This window comes from Balaenoptera physalus (genome assembly GCF_965194825.1).
Source record: "Balaenoptera physalus genome assembly, chromosome: 19".
NCBI lineage: Eukaryota > Metazoa > Chordata > Mammalia > Artiodactyla > Balaenopteridae > Balaenoptera > Balaenoptera physalus.
In genome coordinates this window covers 4,545,813-4,568,004 of record NC_138900.1, presented here as the reverse complement: position 1 = coordinate 4,568,004, position 22,192 = coordinate 4,545,813, and the positions used below count along the sequence as shown (strand labels likewise).

General features: G+C 38.5%; 2 protein-coding genes and 1 long non-coding RNA gene across 3 annotated transcripts in view; 2 read left to right on the top strand and 1 right to left on the bottom strand.

The window, feature by feature from the left end:
* Nucleotides 1-12,446, top strand: part of LOC309648115 (zinc finger protein 525-like) — a 219,054-nt gene extending 206,608 nt beyond the window's left edge. Inside the window, exons 4-5 of the mRNA XM_082436261.1 lie at nucleotides 4,152-4,295; nucleotides 10,210-12,446. Of these exons, the coding sequence (XP_082292387.1) occupies nucleotides 4,152-4,295; nucleotides 10,210-10,220 (155 nt within the window). The 3' untranslated portion in view covers nucleotides 10,221-12,446. The remainder of the gene's footprint in view (nucleotides 1-4,151; nucleotides 4,296-10,209) is intronic.
* Nucleotides 1-22,192, bottom strand: part of LOC309648353 — a 351,118-nt gene that overhangs the window by 58,129 nt on the left and 270,797 nt on the right. The window lies entirely within an intron of this gene.
* Nucleotides 1-22,192, top strand: part of LOC309648210 (zinc finger protein 677-like) — a 205,574-nt gene that overhangs the window by 141,928 nt on the left and 41,454 nt on the right. The gene's annotated exons all lie outside the window — the stretch shown is intronic.

Below are 22,192 nucleotides of genomic sequence, written 5' to 3'. Positions count from 1 at the left end.
ACCAGGGCTCGAACCCGTGTCCCCTGCATTAGCAGGCAGATTCTCAACCACTGCGCCACCAGGGAAGCCCAAACATTTTTAATATATTTTACAACATTTCCTTTCTGAGTGTTGAAAGTTATGGCTCAGCAGCAGTTTCCCCCAAATTTATTCACTACTGAATTTTGTGAAAAAATTATCTTAGTCCCTTTATTTTTCTTTCACCTGATGTAGTATCTGCTATTAAAGTACCTTTTTTCTCAAATTGATTGGGTTTTTAAAACTGGGCCTATTGCATATTTTGAGAGTATACTTTTTTCTATTAAGTTACTGTGTTCATCCCAGAAATACCATTAAATTGATTTCCCATAACTTGTATAGGGTATATTAAGCTTTTCTTTTCTTTTTCTATAGTATACCTTAAGTTTTCTAAATACAACTTCTTGGATTTTATTTGAATCTTACTGACTTTTTATATTTTGGTTCAAATGCTTTATTCTAATAATGAATCTCCCTGTCTAGATTCATTTTGTACATCTTAGTATATTAAACTAATATTTAAATATCTTATTGTATTTTATTGGGAACTTAGCCAATCTCTTCCGCTCCATGTACGTCCTCACCACTATTGCTTGTAACACTTGTGTTTTCCCCAAAATTTCTAATGTTTTGGAAATTACATTCTTCAGTTAACACTTGATGGCTATTTTGATCCTCATGTTTTAAACTGGATTCCATAACAAGTTCACCTGGTCCTTGTTCACCCACATCCCAGTGCTCTCCTGTTCTCTGGCTACAGTCAACTGCTTATGTTACTGACCACCTCTTCCCACGTCGACCTCTTCCATGGCACTGCCAAAAGTTGTTTCTACAACCTCCTGCTACTAACAACTGCCCTTCAGTAGAATCACTAGAATCCATTCCCCACTATGAGTCATTGAGTTGTTTTCCCCTTGAGGTTGCTTATGTTCTGATGATCATTATGAAGTCCGAACTTATTAATTTTGGATAAGTACATGTTAATTTCCATTGATTCATAGTAACTATATATCCACTGCCATGTATACTAAGAGCATTCCTCATCTCATGTCTCTATGTTTGTGATTGTATTAAGAGATCCAAATACATGATTTCAGATAATTAGAGGAGGCTAGCAAAATAAACACTATTACCTTTATGTAACAAATATAAGGACACAGCCTCAAAAAGGTTAACATGCCAAAATTGGTGAATTTCTATTTAGAAAATATGTTATGTAATTAATAATTTGGTTTGTATGTTATTTCTTTTTAGCTAAAATAATCACATCTTCCCTAAAGTTCAAACCTTGGCAAAAGCCTGTTGCTAACTTTGTTTCCTTTCAACGCTTTGTCCTCACCTTGCACTCATGGTTACCCTCCACTGATGGATTCTTTTTTTTTTTGTTTAATTTATTTATTTATTTTTGGCTGCATTGGGTCTTCATTGCTGTGTGGCTTTCTCTAGTTGTGGCGAGCGGGGGCTACTCTTTGTTGCGGTGCGTGGGCTTCTCATTGCGGTGGCTTCTTTTGTTGTGGAGCACGGGCTCTAGGTGCACGGGCTTCAGTAGTTGTGGCACGTGGGCTCAGTAGTTGTGGCTCACAGGCTCTAGAGCGCAGGCTCAGCAGTTGTGGCACACGGGCTTAGCTGCTCCGTGGCATGTGAGATCTTCCCAGACCAGGGCTCGAACCTGTGTCCCCTGCACTGGCAGGTGGATTCTTAACCACTGTGCCACCAGGGAAGCCCAGTTGCTGGATTCTTGACAGTTTCATTGCATCTGCACGTGTATGTACAAAGTGGATTTATTCATTCTCCTTTTGATGGCCATTTCTAGAATTTTGCTTTTAATACCTATTAACATTTTTGTCCACATCTCATGGAATATTCAAGACTCTCGAATATATGCCTATAAAAAGGAATCCAAGGATATTCATTTTGGTACATTTCAGGGCAAATAGCAGAGTAGTGGTAAATGTCCCACTGTATCACACTGACTCCCTCCTTAATCTCTTCCATTATTCCCCCACACCTGTGGTATATTTCCCACAGAATGGGTCAGTGTATTCTTTTTTGCACTGTCCCAGCACAGTTGTAAGCACAAGCTCTGTTCTTCCACCTTTCCTCAGATCGTTTATTGATCTGGATGGAGCATACTGTTACCTCCTTAGCATATTGATTTTAGCCGCTGAACGTCCAAGTTGCTTCAGAACTCCCTCCCCTTACTTCTTCCCCCACCCTGTATAAAGATCTCTACTCTTCCAGAGGGCAGCTTGATCAGGACAACACCATGGTCTACTAGCTGTCTAAACCAACATGTTCAGCAAGTGATGGCTCAGATGCCGCTTTCCAGGAGAGAGAGTTCAGTAGCACTGTTAGTGCTGCCTTCCTGTGATTTTTCTTGAAACAATTCTCTGTGCTGCTGGGATTTGCTGTGACCTTTGTGCTTACTTCCTGAGTGGGCAGTGGTGTTTAGTGCCTAAGAGCGTGTGATGTGAGCCTGCAGCCCAGGTTCGAATCTTGGCTCTCAAGTTTACTTTCTGTGTAAATTGTTATTGGCTATATAAACCCCATGGGCCATTGTTTTTTTAATCTGAAAAATTATGAAAATTTACCTCAAGAATATTTAAATAAGTTAATGACTTTATAGGCCTTAGAACATTGCATGGTATGAAAATGTAGCTTTATTTCCTAAGATTTTAAAACTTTCTCTTATGTTTAAAACTATGAGATTTACCTTTGCTTGCATTATATTTTGTCTGTATTCATTTTGTAATTTATTCCATATCAGTGTTGTCTCTGACTTAGTTAATACATTTTCAAAGCACCTACTCTGTAGTACAGGTATTTTGTGACTGCAGCATTGCATACTTAAAGGTTTCTCCATAGTTAGGAAATTGCTCTTTTTTATTGACTATTATTTAATTCCAGGCATGAAATCATAATTCTTATTTCTGATTACTTTCCCAATTCTTAGCCTTTAAAATATCATGTATTTAGCTGAACTGGATATTTCAAAAGTCAGTGGTTCTTAACATATTTTCCAGTTCTCATATTATGTACTCCTCTAGAACAGAAGTCCCTTCTTTGTACTGAAGGAAGAAGTATTTAGAATACCACAGATTACATTGTTTTATAATTGTATTTACTTATTATTTATCTTCTGGATTTATCATGGGTTTCTAAAATGTTTGATTTTTTTAAATTATGATTTATAGATAATGGGTTTTCAGTATCTTTTATGTATTGTGACTGTCATACACGAGTGGTTGGTTTTTCAAAATGCCTATTCTGCATGAGTATAGATAGTTTTATTATAGGAATTCAGAACAATATTATGTTATTCTTACAATGATTTTCTATCAAGTTCTTTTTTATTTTCCCAGTGCTATTTTTATTTTGTACTTGTGAATAGCCACTTATCTAACAAACTTAAATAAGTTTGTTAGAGATTATTTACCATTATAGTATATAATGTCTGCTTTAACATTTATTTGGGTACAATTATTATACAGTAAATGTTAATATAATATTGCTTTTCTTCAAATATGAGACACCCATGTGTCTACTGACAGTTGGTGTGTACTTTGAGGTGATAACAGAAGGATACCACCTGTTTCAGGGCCTATGTAAATTTTCATACTGTGAGTGGTTTGATCCCAGGGTGTTTTAACTAGGCTTTCCTACAAATGATTTTGTCTACCTGTAATCACCCTTTTTAAAAAAAAATATTTATTTATTTATTGGGCTGCACTGGGTGTTAGTTGTGGTGTGTGGGATCTTTAGTTGCGGCCTGTGAGATCTTTAGTTGCGGCATGTGGAATCTTTAGTTGTGGCATGTGGGATCTTTAGTTGTGGTATTCAGGATCTTTTTTTAGTTGCAGCATGCGGGATCTAGTTCCCTGACCCGGGATCGAACCTGGGCCCTGCATTGGGAGCACGGAGTCTTAACCGCTGGACCACCAGGGAAGTCCCTGTAATCACCCTTTCTTTATTGAGGAATCCTATTCTCTTTGTATTCCTAATATTTGCATACTATGGTTGAGGAGTTTTATAACTGTAAGTATTACTTATGGTCTAATACGATGTTTTCAGTATAAAATATTTATTTTACAACTCTAGTTAATAGGAAACCTATGGTTGTTTATATCTTTCAGATATCGCTACTCGATGTGTGATCAAGGAATTGTCACCAAAAGAGGATATTAACAAAGGAGAATTATTCCCAACATTGATGTTAGGAAGACACAAAAGAAATGACATCAAGGATTTTGATTTCAGGGAAGTCCAGCAAAATATGCGTGAGTTTGAAGGTCATTGTGGATATGATGAAACAAATTACAAAGGAGTTATTACAACTTATAACAAAAATCTCACTAGTAGAAGAGATCAACAACAGAACAAATCCTGGAATGATTTCCCTCTAAAGCAGAGTGTATCTGTAAGAAAAAGTACTTCTCAATATTATAAACATGAGAAGTCATATATAAGATATTTGTTAAAACTAAAAAATAACATAACCTATGCAGAAAACACATATATAACATGTTTTGAGAATGAAGTTGGATTAAGGTTTCAGTCTCATCTGGCTGAACTTCAGAAGTTTCAAACCAAAGAGAAAGTTTATAAATGCAACCAAGTTGAGAAGTTGATCAACAATAGTTGTTCTGCTCCACCACTTCAAAGATTTCTTCCTAGTGTCAGCATCAACATTTGTAATAAATCTGGGAAGATTTTTGTACATCCTTCATTACTTACACAACATCAGAGAGCACATATTACTGAAAAGCCTTACAAATGGAATGATTGTGGGAAAGCTTTTAGAGAAGGCTCAAACCTCACTAGTCATCAGAGAATTCATTCTGGGCAGAGACCTTACAAATGTAATGAGTGTGATAAAGCCTTTATCCAATTTGCAAACCTTGCTAGACATTGGAGAATCCATACCAGAGAGAAACCCTGTAAGTGTAATATATGTGGCAAGAGCTGTAGTCAGAATTCAAATCTTGCAAGTCATCAGAAAATTCATACTGGAGAGAAACCTTACAAATGTAGTGAGTGTGACAAAGCTTTTTCTGGGCATTCAAGCCTAACTCAACATAAGAGAATCCATACTGGAGAGAAACCTTATAAATGTAACGAATGTGGGAAGGCTTTTAGAGGAAGCTCGAATCTCACTAATCATCAGAGAATTCATTCGGGGCAGAGACCTTACAAATGTAATGAGTGTGACAAATCCTCTAACCGAGTCTCACACCTCACTAGACACCAGAGAATCCATACGGGAGAGAAACCATATAAATGTAGTGTATGTGGCAAGGTCTGTAGTCAACATTCAAATCTTGTAATTCACCAGAGAATTCATACAGGAGAGAAACCTTACAAATGTAATGAGTGTGGCAAAGCCTTTATGGAGCGTTCAAGCCTTACTCAGCATAAGAGAATCCATAGTGGAGAAAAGCCTTACAAATGTAAGGAATGTGGCAAAGCCTTTAACCAGTCCTCTAACCTTGTCATACATCAGATAATTCATACTGGAGAGAAGCCTCACAAATGTAATGAGTGTGGCAAAGCCTTTAATGTGTGTTCAAGCCTTAGCCGACATCAAAGAATCCATACAGGGGAGAAGCCTTACAGATGTAATGAGTGCGGCAAGGCATTTAGCCAATTTGCAAACCTTACTAGACATCAGAAAATGCATACTGAAAAGAAACTTTGTAAACCTAATAAACGTAGTAATGCTTTTATCCAAAGATCATGCATTGGAGATCATCAGATAATTCATAGTGGAGAGAAACCTCACAAATGTAATGTGTGCGGCAAAACCTTTTATGCATATTCAAGCCTTACTCGACATCAAAGAGTCCACACTGAATAGAAACCATATAAAAGTCACGTATTTGGCAAAGCCTCTAAGTAGGGCTCACACTTAACTAGCCAACAGAACATACATCTTTGAAAGAAAGCACATAAATGTAATGGGTATGGCAGGGCTTTTATCCAAAGATCAAGCCTTATGTAGTGTTAGAATTCCTCCTGGAGAGAAACTTTATAAATGTAATGGATGAGTTAAGCTTTTATCAAATGTTCACACTTTTGGGGTCATGAGACGATTCACATCAGAGAGAAAACATACGGTCTAACCTTAGGATTCACCACAGAATTTATATTGTAGAAAAATCTTAGAAGTAATGAATATGATAAACTGTTTCACCATTTTCTCACAACAGGCTGCACATCAAATTCATACTAGAGGAAACTAAGTTCTTATCAGAGGTTATTCACGTTAAATTCTGCTTAGTAATGAAAAATCAAAATCATAAAGCCTGTAATGGCTGTCAAAGTTACAAGGATACCTGTGGAAAAGTTCTGTGATCTTAATTTAGTAAGTGTTTATTTGAGATTTCTTGAAAAGGCTATTTAACTGTTTGATGGCTTTCAACCTGAGTTTTGAAATCTGTTTATTTTATGCCTTCGTTACTGTTGTTTCGTATGTCACCATGAAGGTCTCTGGGAAGGATTTAATCAGATGGCAGAACATCCTTCCTTGGGTGAGGCTCATGTTCAAAGTTTCCTGAAAGAGCGAGAACACTGAATTTATGAGACAATACAGTATAAATTTGAATGAGGGCTTGAGTGGCATATAATAGATGTAAAACTATGATCTAAGTCATCATGATTAATGTATTATGGGCTCTCTTCTTCAGTTTTGTTGGTATGGGGTTTTTATGGTGATATGGGTGGGGCTGAAGAGAGGGTATCTGAATGTGGTTTAAACTTTCCACCAGTGCCAAAGAAAGGAGACCCAGGCTTTCTAATCATCTTGCCTAAGTTAGGTAGAATGGGAAGAGGGGCGGGGGACTTAAAAGCTGTTAGCAGTCAAATAATAAAAAATGAATTCAAGACTAATACAACACTGAATGTTTACTCTTGAAGTTTCTTACTCCTTGGTTGGGAAAGACCACAATTTTCCTCATGTTAATAATTGTGTACACATTCTTTTCTGTTGCACATATAGGATCCTTTATACAATATAATTGTTGAAAGTGTCTGTGAAATACTGTTTAGGTAAACTGCCTGTGGTATTTTTATGGTAGTTTCATGAAAGTAATGTGTAGAAATGTTTATCAGACAACAAATATGATTTAATAATTTTATTAGGAGAGCAAGTTTTCAAAAGCTATAAAAATCTCAATTTGAGATTATGGTAATAAGGCTTATGGTTCATAGTTCTTTTTCAACTGTGTTAAAATTTACTTTTACGTTCTTATAAAATTTTTCCTTACCACTTTTTTACTCACACCTTTTAAATTAATTTATATATCTAGTTTACATTTCACCTCTATAGTCAGTAAAACATTTGGAGGATACATAGACAAAGTGGTTTTTTAAAAATAATTAATTAATTAATTAATTACTTTAATTTTTGGCTGTGTTGGGTCTTCGTTGCTGCGCGCAGGCTTTCTCTAGTTGCAGCAAGTGGGGGGCTACTCTTTGTTGCTGTGTGCGGGCTTCTCGTTGTGGTGGCTTTTCTTGTGGAGCACACAGGTTCTAGGTGCACAGGCTTAAGTAGTTGTGACACACGGGCTCTAGAATGCAGGCTCAGTAGTTGCGGTGCATGGGCTTAGTTGCTCTGCAGCATGTGGGGTCTTCCCGGATCAGGAATCTAACCCATGTCCCCTGCATTGGCAGGCGGATTCTTAACCACCGTGCCACCAGGGAAGTCCGACAAAGTAGGTATTTTGAAACTTTCACAACACAAGATAGTGCTCATATAACAATGTTAGGTACAAAGTAGGTGATCTATGAATGTGAAGAAAGAGGGTCTTTTATGTCTTTAGTGCAGTGAAAGAACTGGAATGATACAGGATGATGAATTGAAATCTTGTAATTTGGAGGCAGGAGACCTATTGCTATCCTAGAAGTCGTACTGGAATTTTGGTTAAAAATATGCTTATTTTACCTTAAAATTATCTCAAATTATTTCCCTTCTTGCCATTATTATTACTACCGTCGTCACTTGATTCTGTTGTTGCAGTGAATACTAAGCCCTGTATCTCCAAGGTGTTGCAGACCAGAGTCAGTAGATCAGAACGTTTTTCTGAATTCAATGTAAATATTAGATTTTTGGTTCATTTTATTTATATGTAATTCACATGACATGAAATTGACCCCTTGACAGTGTACAATTAAGTGGGTTTTGTGTATTCACAATTTTGTAAAACCATCAGCACTAATTCCAGGACATTTTCATCACCCCCTCCTAAGAAACCCCATACCCTTTAGCACTCCTCACTCCCACTCGTTGGAAACTACTAATGTAATTTCTGTCCCTATGTATGTTCTTATCCTGGATATTTCATATAAGTGAAATCTGTACGTGGCCTCTGTCTCTACCTTCTTTCACTGAAAATATTTTCTTTTAGAAAAAATTTTCCAGACTTATCCATGTTGTAACATGTATCATTACTTGATTTCTTTTTGTGGCTGAATAATACTTCATTGTATAAAATCCTTTGAACTCCTTCCATTCCGTGGCTATTTAAATAATGCTTTTGTGAACGTTCATTTACAATTTTTTTGGACATATATTTTCAGTTCTCTTGGGTATATGTATAGGGGTAGAATTACTGTGTCTTAAGAATAACTCACCTATCTTGTGAGGAACTGCCAAGCTTTTCTAAAGCGGCTGCACCATTTTATATTCCTACCAGCGATGTATGAGGATTAATTTCTCCACTTCTTCATCAACAGTTGTTATTTTCTATCCCAGCAGGTGTAAAGTGTCTCATTGTGGTTTTTATTTACGTTTTCTAATGGCTAATGATCTTGAGCATATTTTCACATGTTTGTTGGCCATTGATGTATCTTGTTTTGAGCAATATGTATTCAAATGCTATGCATATTTTTTACTTGGGTTATTTGTCTCTTTTAGATTGTTTTAAGAATTCTTTATATATGCTAGATATAATCCCCTTATTAGGTATATTATTGGCAAATATTGCTTCCTATTTTGTGATTGTCTTTTTACATTCTTGATAGTGTTCCTTGACACACAAGGTTTAAATTTTGATGAAACTTTATTTTGGGGAGTGGTTGCTTGTGTTTTTGGTGTGTTATATCTAAGAAAACATTGTATAACCCAGTGTCTGGAAGAGTTATACCTATGTTTTCTTCAAGGTATTTTATAGTTATAGTTCTTACATTAAGTTCTTTGATCTCTTTTGAATTAACTTTTGTATAGGATGTGAGGTAGGGATTCAACTTTATTCTTTTGCATGTAGATATCCACTTGTCCCATCTGTTCAATATTTTTAAGCATCAAAATTCCTTTACTAGCCTTTAAAATTTCATCAATCATTCTTATGTTGGGATGAAACTGTGGGAGGACCAATGGACTACAGAACCAGTACAGTGATGCTGGTTGAGATTTCTAGACTTTGAAAACAAAAAATAGTATTCTCGGGGATTGTAACCTGTGTTTGGTTAGGAAGACATGTACATACAATTACTTGAGAGTAAGAAGCATTTATAAATTAGGGCTAGAATTTAAAATGAGTTTGAATCGTGAAATGTATGAAAGACTGCTGGATCATAGAGTTGCTGGCAACTACATCCTGAAACTCCAGGGTGGGTGGAGAGGCCAAAGTTTATGGTTATGTCTGATAATTTACTGCTTCTGGCTGCCTTAAATGTGTAGTTAGGGATGGTGGGGAGGTTTGCAAAGTTTTTATCTAGTCACTGAGTTCTCCTGAGATTAACATTTTCTGCTCCACTTCTGCCTTCCAAATTCCATACAGGTTTATCTCATTGGCAGACTTCAGTGAGAATCATACAGCACTTAAAAGCAAAGTATTGGCCACAGCAGACTAAGGCAAGGAATAATGGAATAAGCAATGGAAAGACCAAAAGCATGGGGGGAGGCTGAGAAAAAAAAGATGTGTGTGGAATAAGGGCTTCTCGGATAACCCACATATACTGAGAAATAAAGTACCTGAGAAAACCATAAGCTATCTTCTCTGGTGCTGCACAGAAAGTAAAGGTGAAAGCAGAGTGGTAAATGGCCTGGTTAGGTATTGAAAGAGCGTCAAAACTAAGAGCCAATCTGCAAATACTGAAAGAGTAATTTCTTCTCTCCCTCCCTCCCTCCCTCCTTTCCTTCCTTCCTTCTTCCTGTCCTCTCTCCCTCTCTCCTTTTTTAAGTTTCTTCTCCAGGCATTGAATGAAATCTCTCAAACCACAATATGATTACTAAGCTAATGGAAGAGAGACTACATTGACCACACATGATAATGAAGACAGTCTTTACAAACTTAGTTTGGAAAAGTCACTAAAAAAATTACAACCCACAACAGGCAGCAAAAACAAACCGTAAAGGGAATGGAAAATCTGATTTACAGAATTCCACATTATAATATTTAAAATGCCAGTTTTCAACAAAAGTTAATGAGGAATGCAAAGAAACATGAAAGCATGACTCAGTCACAAGAAAAAAAACTTAAGGGAAGCTATTTTGAGGATCCCTGGACATTGAAATTCAAACTGAAGAAAGCCAATTAGTAACACCAAGATAGAAAACACACTGGTGAAGTGAAGTATATAGTTAAATTCAGAATACTCTAATAGAGTGGTATGTTAACCACTTAGCTCAAGTATAAAAGTTAAAAGGAAAAAGTATTAAAAAATAACTCCAATATTTGTTAATATAAAAAAAGTTAAATTGTGACAGCAAAAACATAAAATGTGACAGGGAATTAAAGGTTAAAGTTTTTCTAATGCAATCAAAGTTGTTATCAGTTTAAAATAGGCTTTTATTTCTGAGATGGTTTATGTAAGCCTCGTAGTAACCACAAAGCAAAAACCTACAGTAGGTACACAAAAAAATAAAATGGGATCAAAGCATACCACTATAGAAAACCATCAATTCCTAAAGGAAGTCAGCAAGAGAGGAAGAAAGGAACAAGGAAACTACAAAACAGCCTGAAAAAAAAAAAAAAAATAAGAGGAGACTTTCAAGATGGTGGAAGAGTAAGACATGGAGATCACCTTCCTTCCCACAAATACATCAGAAATACATCTACATGTGGAACAACTGCTACAGAACACCTACTGAACGCTGGTAGAAGACCTCAGACTTCCCAAAGGGCAAGAAACTCACCACATACATGGGTAGGACAAAAGAAAAAAGAAAAAACAAAGACAAAAGAATAGGGACAGGGCCTGCAGCACTGGGAGGGAGCCATGAAGGAGGAAAGGTTTCCACACACTAGGAAGCCCCTTCACTGCCGGAGACGGGGTAGTGGGGGGGAAGCTTTGGAGCCATGGAGGAGAGCACAGCAACAGGGATGCAGCGGGCAAAGTGGAGAGATTCCCACACAGAGGATTGGTGCTGGGATGGGTGGGGGCTGGGAGCTGAAGCTCGGGCTTCAGAGGTCAAATCCCAGGGAGAGGACTGGGGTTGGCTGCGTGAACACAGCCTGAAGGGGGCTAGTGCACCACAGCTAGCCTGGAGGGAGTCCGGGAAAAAGTCTGGAACTGTCTAAAAGGCAAGAGACCATTGTTTTGGGGTGCACAAGGAGAGGGGATTCAGAGTACCACCTAAATAAGCCCCAGAGATGGGCGTGAGCCACGGCTATCAGCACGGACACCAGAGTCGGGCATGAAACACTAAGACTGCTGCTGCAGCCACCAAGAAGCCTGTGTGCAAGCACAGGTCACTATCCACACCTCCCCTCCTGGGAGCCTGTGCAGCCCGCCGCTGCCAACGTCCTGTGATCCAGGGACAATTTCCCTGGGAGGACACACAGCGTGCCTCAGGCTGCTGCAATGTCATGCTGGCCTCTGCCGCCGCAGGCTCGCCCCGCATTCCGTACCCCTCACTCCCCCCGGCCTGAGTGAGCCAGAGCCCCCTAATCAGCCACTCCTTTAACCCCGTCCTGTCTGGGTGAAGAACAGACGCCCTCAGGCCAAATACAAAGCTGAGCCCCAGGAGATGTGTGAACAAATAAAAGAGAAAGAGAAATCTCTCCCAGCAGCCTCAGGAGCAGCGGATTACATCTCCACAATCAACCTGATGTACCCTGCATCTGTGGACTACCTGAATGACAACGAATCATCCCAAAATTGGGGCAGTGGACTTTGGGAGCAACGATATATATATATATATTTTTCCTTTTTCTCTTTTTGTGAGTATGTGTGTGTATGCTTCTTTGTGTGATTTTCTCCGTATAGCTTTGCTTTTACCATCTGTCCTAGGGTTCTGTCTGTCTTTTTTTTTTTTTAAGCATAGTTTTTAGCGCTTATCATTGGTGGATTTGTTTTTTGGTTTGCTTGCTCTCGTCTTTTTTTTTATTACTTTTTAATTGTTTTATTTTCAATAATTTTTTTATTTTTTATTTTAATAGCTATTTTCATTCTTTCTTTCTCTTTCTTTCATTCCCTTTCTTTCTTTCTTTCTTTCTTTCCTTCCTGCCTGCCTGCCTGCCTGCCTGCCTGCCTGCCTTCCTTCCTTCCTTCCTTCCTTCCTTCCTTCCTTCCTTCCTTCCTTCCTTCCCCCTTTTCTTCTGAGCTGTGTGGCTGACAGGGTCTTCGTGCTCAGGCCGGTGTCAGGCCTGTGCCTCTGAGGTGAAAGAGCCGAGTTCAGGACATTGGTCAACCAGAGACCTCCCGACTGCACATAATATCAAAGGGCAAAAGCTCTCCCAGAGATCACCATCTCAACGCTAAGACCCAGCTCCACTCAATGACCAGCAAGCTACAGTGCTGGACACCCTATGCCAAGGTGTCATATGTCACCCTAGCAAGACAGGAACACAACCCCTCCCATTAACACAGAGGCTGCCTAAAGTCATAATAAGGTCACAGACACCCCAAAACACACCACCAGATGTGGTCCTGCCCACCAGAAAGACAAGATCCAGCCTCATCCACCAGAACATGGGCACTAGTCCCCTCCACCAGGAAGCCTACACAACCTACTAAACCAACCTTAGCCACTGGGGCAGACACCAAAAACAACGGGAACTACGAACCTGCAGCCTGCAAAAAGGAGACACCAAACACAGTAAGTCAAGAAAAATGAGAAGACAGAGAAACACACAGCAGATGAAAGAGCAAGGTAAAAACCCACCAGACCAAACAAATGAAGAGGAAATAGGCAGTCTACCTGAAAAAGAATTTAGAGTAGTGATAGTGAAAACGATCCAAAATCTTGGAAATAGAATGGAGAAAATACAAGAAATGTTTAACAAGGACCTAGAAGAACTAAAGAGCAAACAAACAATGATGAAAAACACAATAAATGAAATTTAAAATTCTCTAGAAGGAATCAAAAGCAGAATAACTGAGGCAGAAGAACGGATAAGTGACCTGGAAGATAAAATAGTGGAAATAACTACTGCAGAGCAGAATAAAGAAAAAAGAATGAATAGAATGGAGGACAGTCTCAGAGACCTCTGGGACAGCATTAAACACACCAACATTTGAATTATAGGGGTCCCAAGAGAAGAAAAGAAAAAGAAAAGTTCTGAGAAAATATTTGAAGAGATGATAGTTGAAAACTTCCCTAATATGGGAAAGGAAATAGTCAATCAAGTCCAGGAAGCACAGAGAGTCCCATACAGGATAAATCCAAGGAGAAACACGCCAAGATACATCTTAACCAAACTATCAAATATTAAGTACAAAGAAAAAATATTAAAAGCAGCAAGGGAAAGGCAACAAATAATATACAAGGGAATCCCCGTAAGGTCAACAGCTGATCTTTCAGCAGAAATTCTGCAAGCCAGAAGGGAGTGGCAGGACATATTTAAAGTGATGACAGGAAGAAACCTACAACCAAGATTACTCTACACAGCAAGGATCTCATTCAGATTTGACGGAGAAATTAAAATCTTTACAGACAAGCAAAAGCTAAGAGAATTCAGCACCACCAAACCAGCTCTACAACAAATGCTAAAGGAACTTCTCTAGGCAGGAAACACAAGAGAAGGAAAAGACCTACAAAAACAAACCCAAAACAAGAAAATGGTAATAGGAGCATACATATTGAAAATTACCTTAAATGTAAATGGATTAAATGCTCCAACCAAAAGACATAGACTAGCTGAATAGATTGAAAAACAAGACCAATATGTATGCTGTCTACAAGAGACCCACTTCAGACCTAGGGACACATACAGACTGAAAGTGAGAGGATGGAAAAAGATATTCCATGCAAATGGAAATCAAAAGAAAGCTGGAATAGCAATTATCATATCAGACAAAATAGACTTTAAAATAAAGACTATTACAAGAGACAAAGAAGGATACTACATAATGATCAAGGGATCGATTCAAGAAGAAGATATAACAATTGTAGATATTTATGCACCCAACATAGGAGCACCTCAGTACATAAGGCAAATGCTAATAGCTATAAAAGGGGAAGTCAACAGTAACACAATCATAGTAGGGGACTTTAACACCCCACGTTCACCAATGGACAGATCATCCAAAATGAAAATAAATAAGGAAACACAAGCTTTAAATGACACATAAAAGAAGATGGACTTAATTGATATTTATAGAACATTCCATCCAAAAACAACAGAATACACTTTCTTCTCAAGTGCTCATGGAACATTCTCCAGGATAGATCATATCTTGGGTCACAAATCAAGCCTTGGTAAATTTAAGAATATTGAAATTGTATCAAGTATCTTTTCTGACCACAACGCTCTGAGACTAGATATCAATTATAGGAAAAAGGCTGTAAAACATACAAACACATGGAGGCTAAACAATATGCTACTAAATAACCAAGAGATCACTGAGGAAATCAAAGAGGAAATCAAAAAACACCTAGAAACAAGTGACAGTGAAAACACGATGGCTGAAAACCTATGGGATGCAGCAAAAGCAGTTCTAAGAGGGAAGTTTATAGCAATACAATCCTACCTCAGGAAACAAGAAACATCTCAATAAACACCCTAACCTTACATCTAAAGTAATTAGAGAAAGAAGAACAAAAAACCCCAAAGTTAGCAGAAGGAAAGAAATCATAAATATCAGATCAGAAATAAATGAAAAAGATATGAAGGAAACGATAGCAAAGGTCAATAAAACTAAAAGCTGGTTCTTTGAGAAGGTAAACAAAGTTGATAAACCATTAGCCAGACTCATCAAGTAAAAAAAGGAGAAGACTCAAATCCATAAAATTAGAAATGAAAAAGGAGAAGTAACCACTGACAGTGCAGAAATACAAAGGATCATGAGAGATTACTACAAGCAACAATGTGCCAATAAAATGGACAACCTGGAAGAAATGGACAAATTCTTAGAAAAGCACAACCTTCCGAGACTGAATCAGGAAGAAATAGAAAATATAAACCGACCAATCACAAGCACTGAAATTGAGGCTGTGATTAAAAATCTTCCAACAAACAAAAGCCCAGGACCAGATGGCTTCACAGGCGAATTCTATGAAACATTTAGAGAAGAGCTAACACCTATCCTTCTCAAACTTTTCCAAAATATAGCAGAGGGAGGAACACTCCCAAACTCATTCTATGAGGCCACCATCATCCTGATACCAAAACCAGAAAAAGATGTCAGAAAGAAAACTACAGGCCAATAGCACTGATGAACATAGATGCAAAAATCCTCAACAAAATACTAGCAAACAGCATCCAACAGCACATTAAAAGTATCATACACCATGATCAAGTGGGGTTTATCCCAGGAATGCAAGGATTCTTCAATATATGCAAATCAATCAATGTGATACACCATATTAACAAATTGAAGGATAAAAACCATATGATCATCTCAATAGATGCAGAATAACTTTCGACAAATTTCAACACCCATTTATGATAAAAACCCTCCAGAAAGTAGGCATAGAGGGAACTTACCTCAACATAAAGCCCATATATGACAAACCCACAGCCAACATCATCCTCAATGGTGAAAAACTGAAACCATTTCCACTAAGATCAAGAACAAAACAAGGTTACCCACTCTCACCACTATTATTCAACATAGTTTTGGAAGTTTCAGCCACAGCAATCTGAGGAGAAAAAGAAATAAAAGGAATCCAAATTGGAAAAGAAGAAGTAAAACTGTCACTGTTTGCAGATGACATGATACTATACATAGAGAATCCTAAAGATGCTACCAGAAAACTACTAGAGCTAATCAATGAATTTGGTAAAGTAGCAGGGTACAAAATTAATGCACAGAAATCTCTTGCATTCCTATACACTAATGATGAAAAATCTGAAAGAGAAATTAAGGAAACACTTCTATTTACCTTTGCAACAAAAAGAATAAAATACCTAGGAATAAACCTACCTAAGGAGACAAGAGAGCTGTATGCGGGAAACTATAAGACACTGATGAAAGAAATTAAAGATGATACAAACAGATGGAGAGATATACCATGTTCTTGGATTGGAAGAATAAACATTGTGAAAATAACTATACTACCCAAAGCAATCTACAGAGTCAATGCAATCCCTATCAAACTACCAATGGCATTTTTCACAGAACTAGAACAAAAAATTTCACAATTTGTATGGAAACATTAAAGACCCCAAATAGCCAAAGCAATCTTGAGAAAGAAAAACAGAGCTGGAGGAATCAGGCTCCCTGACTTCAGACTATACTACAAAGCTACAGTAATCAAGACAGTATGCTACTGGCACAAAAACAGAAATATAGATCAATGGAACAAGATAGAAAGCCCAGAGATAAACTCACGCACATATGGTCACCTTATTTTTGATAAAGGAGGCAAGAATATACAGTGGTGAAAAGACAGCCTCTTCAGTAAGTGGTGCTCGGAAAACTGGACAGCTACATGTAAAAGAATGAAATTAGAACACTCCCTAACACCGTACACAAAAATAAACTCAAAATGGATTAAAGACCTAAATGTAAGGCCAGACACTATAAAACTCTTAGAGGAAAACAGGCAGAACACTCTATGACATAAATCACAGCAAGATCCTTTTTGACTCACACTAAAAAAAAATCTCAAACCTAACTTTACTGCTCAAGCGACTGGAAAAGAAGAAAAAAACTAAGCTTAAGTTAGTAGAAGGAAGGAAATATCAAAGATCAGTGTAGAAATAAATAAAATAGAGACCAGAAAAAAAAAAAAGAAAGGTCAAGGAAACTAAGGGCTGGATTTTTAAAAGATAAAATTGGTAAAATTTTACCTACACTAAGAAAGAAGACTCAAAATCAGAAATGAAAGAAGAGATATTACAACAAATAACAAATACAAAAGATCTATGAACAGTCCAACCAATTTGATAACCTAGAAAAGTAAATTCCTAGAAATATACAACCTACCATGACTGAATCACAAACAAAATCTGAACAGACTAACGACAAGTAAGGAGATGGAATCAGTTATCAAAAATCTTCCAACAATGAAAAGCCCATTGCCCTCTAGGGGCATGCAGGCTGGGTTTGGTTTTCTGACCATAACTCTAAAAATTCCAGGATGTTTTCATGTGCCTGAGCCAAGGAAACTTCTTCAGTGGTTAAACACAGACATTTTTTTTTTCTATAAAGTCACAGTAATTTTTTTTTTAAATGTTGAGTTGAGACCTAGTTATTAGTGCTAGAAAATATAAAAGCAGGTCAAATATGGAAATAAGCTCTGAGCAATTCCTCCAACATGAACAGATGGGCTCTGTTGGAATCATTCAACATGTGTAGAAAAGAGCAAAGAAACTTGAGGGAAAATTTTCACTAATATAACAAATTAAGGGAAGAAACTAGGCTGTTGAGTATTAGGCTAAACTGGTTAAAGTAAGTTGTGAATATCTTGGACATCTTTACCAAGTGAACTTTAAAATTGGAGTAAAATGATATACTACATATAAATAAATGTGAATATTTTCAATATATAATAAGAATTAGAAAATCATAGAAACCTCATAATCTGAATCCGACAAAATACATTTAAAAGGAGAAGTACTTTGAAAGTTAAAATGAAAAATAATCAATTTCAGGTCAAATTTGGGAAACAGGAATGGAATAAATATGCGCCCCTACTGGGAAGGACAGTTTCCAGTGGGAATTGGAACTTCCGGTGGGAATTGGAATCGGAACACCCAGCACAGTCATTTGATGTGACATGGGACACAAGAGACTCATCACAGAATGGGAACCTGTCACCTCTCTGAGCACAGGGGTTAGGGGACTTCCCAAGCCAATGGCTGCCAAGGGAAGTTCTGGGGAGAGGCAGGTCCCTACCCAGGAGAACTTGAGGATGAGGACTCTCAGGGAAGGATTGTGATCTACAGAATTCCAGGCCCAGGGAAAGGATGCAGCATCTAGGTCTGCACTTGGAGCACTACAGCAGACGCTGCCCTTAAGGATCCTGGGAGAGTTTGAAGGGCATGAAACCATCTTCCAAGTAAGGACTTTGAACAGCACAAGGGATGTGTGTTGGAGGTCGGGGAAGAGATTTAAGTAGGAAAATTACTCAGCAATATAGAGATAAATACAAATTAAAAATAAGAGACTTAATTCTCCCTGTTGAAAATAATGGAAGAGATCCCTCTTCATATTTTTCTTAGAGCTTTAGGAAACTTTAGAAAACCTGTACTTTCTCCTTCCTTTGACATGTATATAAATCCTTTTGAAAACGAATAGATCGTTTGTTGGCATTATAACCCAAGAATGTCTTCCAAGGACCTAGGATCCTTCTCTTTGGAATGGAATATCAAAGAAGATAGCACCCCTATCTCCCAGGTTCTGTGGGATGTGTCAAACAAAATTCACAGCAGAGCTGCAAAGAAAAGCTTTATTTTTGGTCTGAGAATTGTAATTTGGTAGACAAAAGATTTGAGTAGGAGTTGAAAATGTGTTCCAAGGAGGAGAGAAAAGGCAGGGGTTGATAAAGGCAAAAACCCAAAAGGTTGAAAAAGTTGTTTTGAAAGCATTATGATTAGCACTCGCAAGCTGAAGCTATTCGTATTTATACATGGTTGGTTGCTAAAGGCTCTTGTCGGCAGGGAGAAATTTTCCTCTAACCATCTAGGTTCTTTTAGGTTTTAATAACATGTATATATGGGAGAGGCCCAGGAAAACTGAGTGACTTGCCAAAATGGACTTAGCCCTCACCTTAAATGCCATCTTCAGCTAAAGACAAAAGATGTTGGTAGTAGTGTTTTGAGGCAATTCACATGAAGAGGGAAAAACAAATGTTTGGTAAACAAATGTCTGCTGGGCCAGGGAGAGACAATGGGACACAGTGAACTCTGATCTCTAGGCCCTGCCAAGTTTCCCCCACCATACCTAGTCCATATTCTTTGTAGATCTCTCTGCTGATATCTCTATTCCAGGAAAAGGCCCTCTATCTACATTCTTTTAGGCAGTTAGGAAGAAGGTCAGTGTTTTTTCCTGAGCCTTTTGGGTACTGATTCTTTTCAGCTTGAAATAACCTGCTTGCCAAAGAGACATTTTGGTGTGGCAAATTTTGGCCCCCATTATCACTAGTGGGAGGTAGACGTCTGTTACTGTGACAAGTTCCAGATTATTCTTGTAGAATCTTTGGACTATTTATGGTTTGGCCTAGTTCAAAAGTTCATGGTTCTCACCTCCCCCTCCCCCCAACCCCCAAGAATGTGCCTAAGCCCTGCCTTCTTTAACTTCTGCCAGGTCCATTTTAAGTAACTCTCTTAGCAATATGGGCTCCATTTTTTGTCTTAAAATAGATTTTATTTATTTATTTATTTATTGGCTGAGTTGGGTCTTGGTTACTACACGCGGGATTTCTATAGCTGTGGCGAGTGGGGGCTACTCTACGTTGTGGTGCGTGGGCTTTTCATTGAGATGGTTTCTCTTGTTGCCAAGCACGGACTCTAGGTGCGTGGGCTTCAGTAGTTGTGGCACATGAGCTTCAGCAGTTGTGGCTCGCAGGCTCTAGAGTGCAGGCTCAGTAGTTGTGGCTCCCAGGCTTAGGTGCTCCATGGCATGTGGGATCTTCCCAGACCAGGGATCGAACCTGTGTCCCCTGCATTGGCAGGTGGATTCTTAACCACTGCACCACCAGGGAAGCCCCTGAACTCCATTTTGAGGGCTTTTTTCCTCAAAGGGTGGGAGTCTAACTTCCATCTCCTGGAAACTTGCTCCAAGCTGCAAAATTACCTCTTGTCATAAAGTTACGAGAAATTTGTTTTTTCCTCTGGACAAAAGATGGTCACCCCAACTACCAATGAATCCAGCATGAACTGTGTGTTACAAATAGTGAGGTCAAGTACTCTCACCTCATGACTAGCTATTGTTTATCTTGGGAACATGTAAGCAATAGACTTTTCTGCTTGGCTATAAAATTGTGATTTGTTTTTATTTTTTATTTTTTTGTGATTTGTTTCTGATTTTGCAAACTCTTTAGTGTCAGCAGATTGCCTGTGATTTACATCACATTCTGGCTTAATGCTTATTCAATTAAAAAAAAAACCCTTTCATTTCTCTACTGCTTTTGCAAAGAGGTTTTCTGATCTGGGAAAATATTTCATTTTAAATTATATTTCCCCAACAGCAGGCAGTGTCCACACAGCCTCAAGGCAGAAAGGCAACTAAAGGAGATCAACCTCAGAGTGATTTTAACATGAGGTGGATGCAGACCTCTAGGACCTGCAGCTGAGAACATCTCATGGTGAAGCTGGGGCTCCTGTGGGACAAACTACTGTGGGAATTTTAACGTCTGGAGACATCCCCCATTATCCATGTGGACAGTTTGTGACTGAGAGGGCCACAAATGTCAAGTCTGAACCAGAAAGATGGAAACACTTGCATAACGTGTGACCACCACCCCCATCCTCTCCATCTTCTTCCAGGTCTTCTGGAAACCGTGCATGCACTGCCATTACCTGTTGGTGCAGGGGGTGGGCTCTGGGCATGACCATGGCCATCAAGTGCAGCACCTAGACTGTGGCCAGGTATCCCAAGGTAGCTTGCTGGGGTGGGCTTGGAGACCAATACAGGGATGGGATCTGAGAAAAGGGAGGGACATGGATTTCACTAAACCCCACCTCCAGAGCATTTCCAGGACTGGTGATCATTTATATGTTTTATGGTAAATCGTCCTGCCAAATTCTCTAGGGATAAAAATTAAAATATCTTTAAAACTACTACTGTGTTGCAGCTTTATACACCAGCCAAGACCAGCGAGTAGTGAAGCTAGTGAACCAAATCAACCAATAGAAACCTTGGAATGAGGAAGAGGAAGGAACTCTGAGGGGAAGTGAGAGTACTTCCTCTCCTACTTGTCTCTAACAGGGCTCAGCTGATAGGAGAGAGGATGCTAGGACATATTAAAGTTTTGAATGTTACCTGCATCTGACATTTTAATTACTGCTTTTTTTTTTTTTTAGAAATTCACGTTCTTTTATTTATTTATTTATTTATTTATGACTGTGTTGAGTCTTCGTTTCTGTGAGAGGGCTTTCTCTAGTTGCGGCAAGTGGGGACCACTCTTCATCGCGGTGCGCGGGCCTCTCACCATCGCGGCCTCTCTTGTTGCGGAGCACAGGCTCCAGATGCGCAGGCTCAGTAATTGTGGCTCACAGGCCCAGTTGCTCCGTGGCATGTGGGATCTTCCCAGACCAGGGCTCGAACCCGTGTCCCCTGCATTGGCAGGCAGATTCTCAACCACTGCGCCACCAGGGAAGCCCTAATTACTGCTTTTATTGTCGAATCATGACCCTAAAAATTGTTGACGGTGTCTGCAGATTTTTTTCCATGAGTGTCAGAAACATGGCAAAGGAAAAAACATTTTTCCTATTATAACAGCTGGGTTCTCCTTGTTTATATAACAGTTACATAGACCTCTGACTTCGGTAATTTAGAGCAACGTATTTCAATATAGTACTTAATGTCTCTTGCATATGACAGGGACAGATACAATAGCCCTAATGAAGATGCAAGGCCGTTCAATGCCATTCAAAGACATATATCTCAAAGTTCTTGAACCAGTTCACGTTAGTATTAGCCTAAGGTTTTGTTTTTTGTTTTATTTTTTTAACATCTTTATTGGAGCATAATTGCTTTACAATGGTGTGTTAGTTTCTGCTTTATAACAAAGTGAATCAGCTATACATAGACATGTATCCCCGTATCTCTTCCCTCTTGCATCTCCCTCCCTCCCACCCTCCCTATCCCACCCCTCTAGGTGGTCACAAAGCACCAAGCTGAT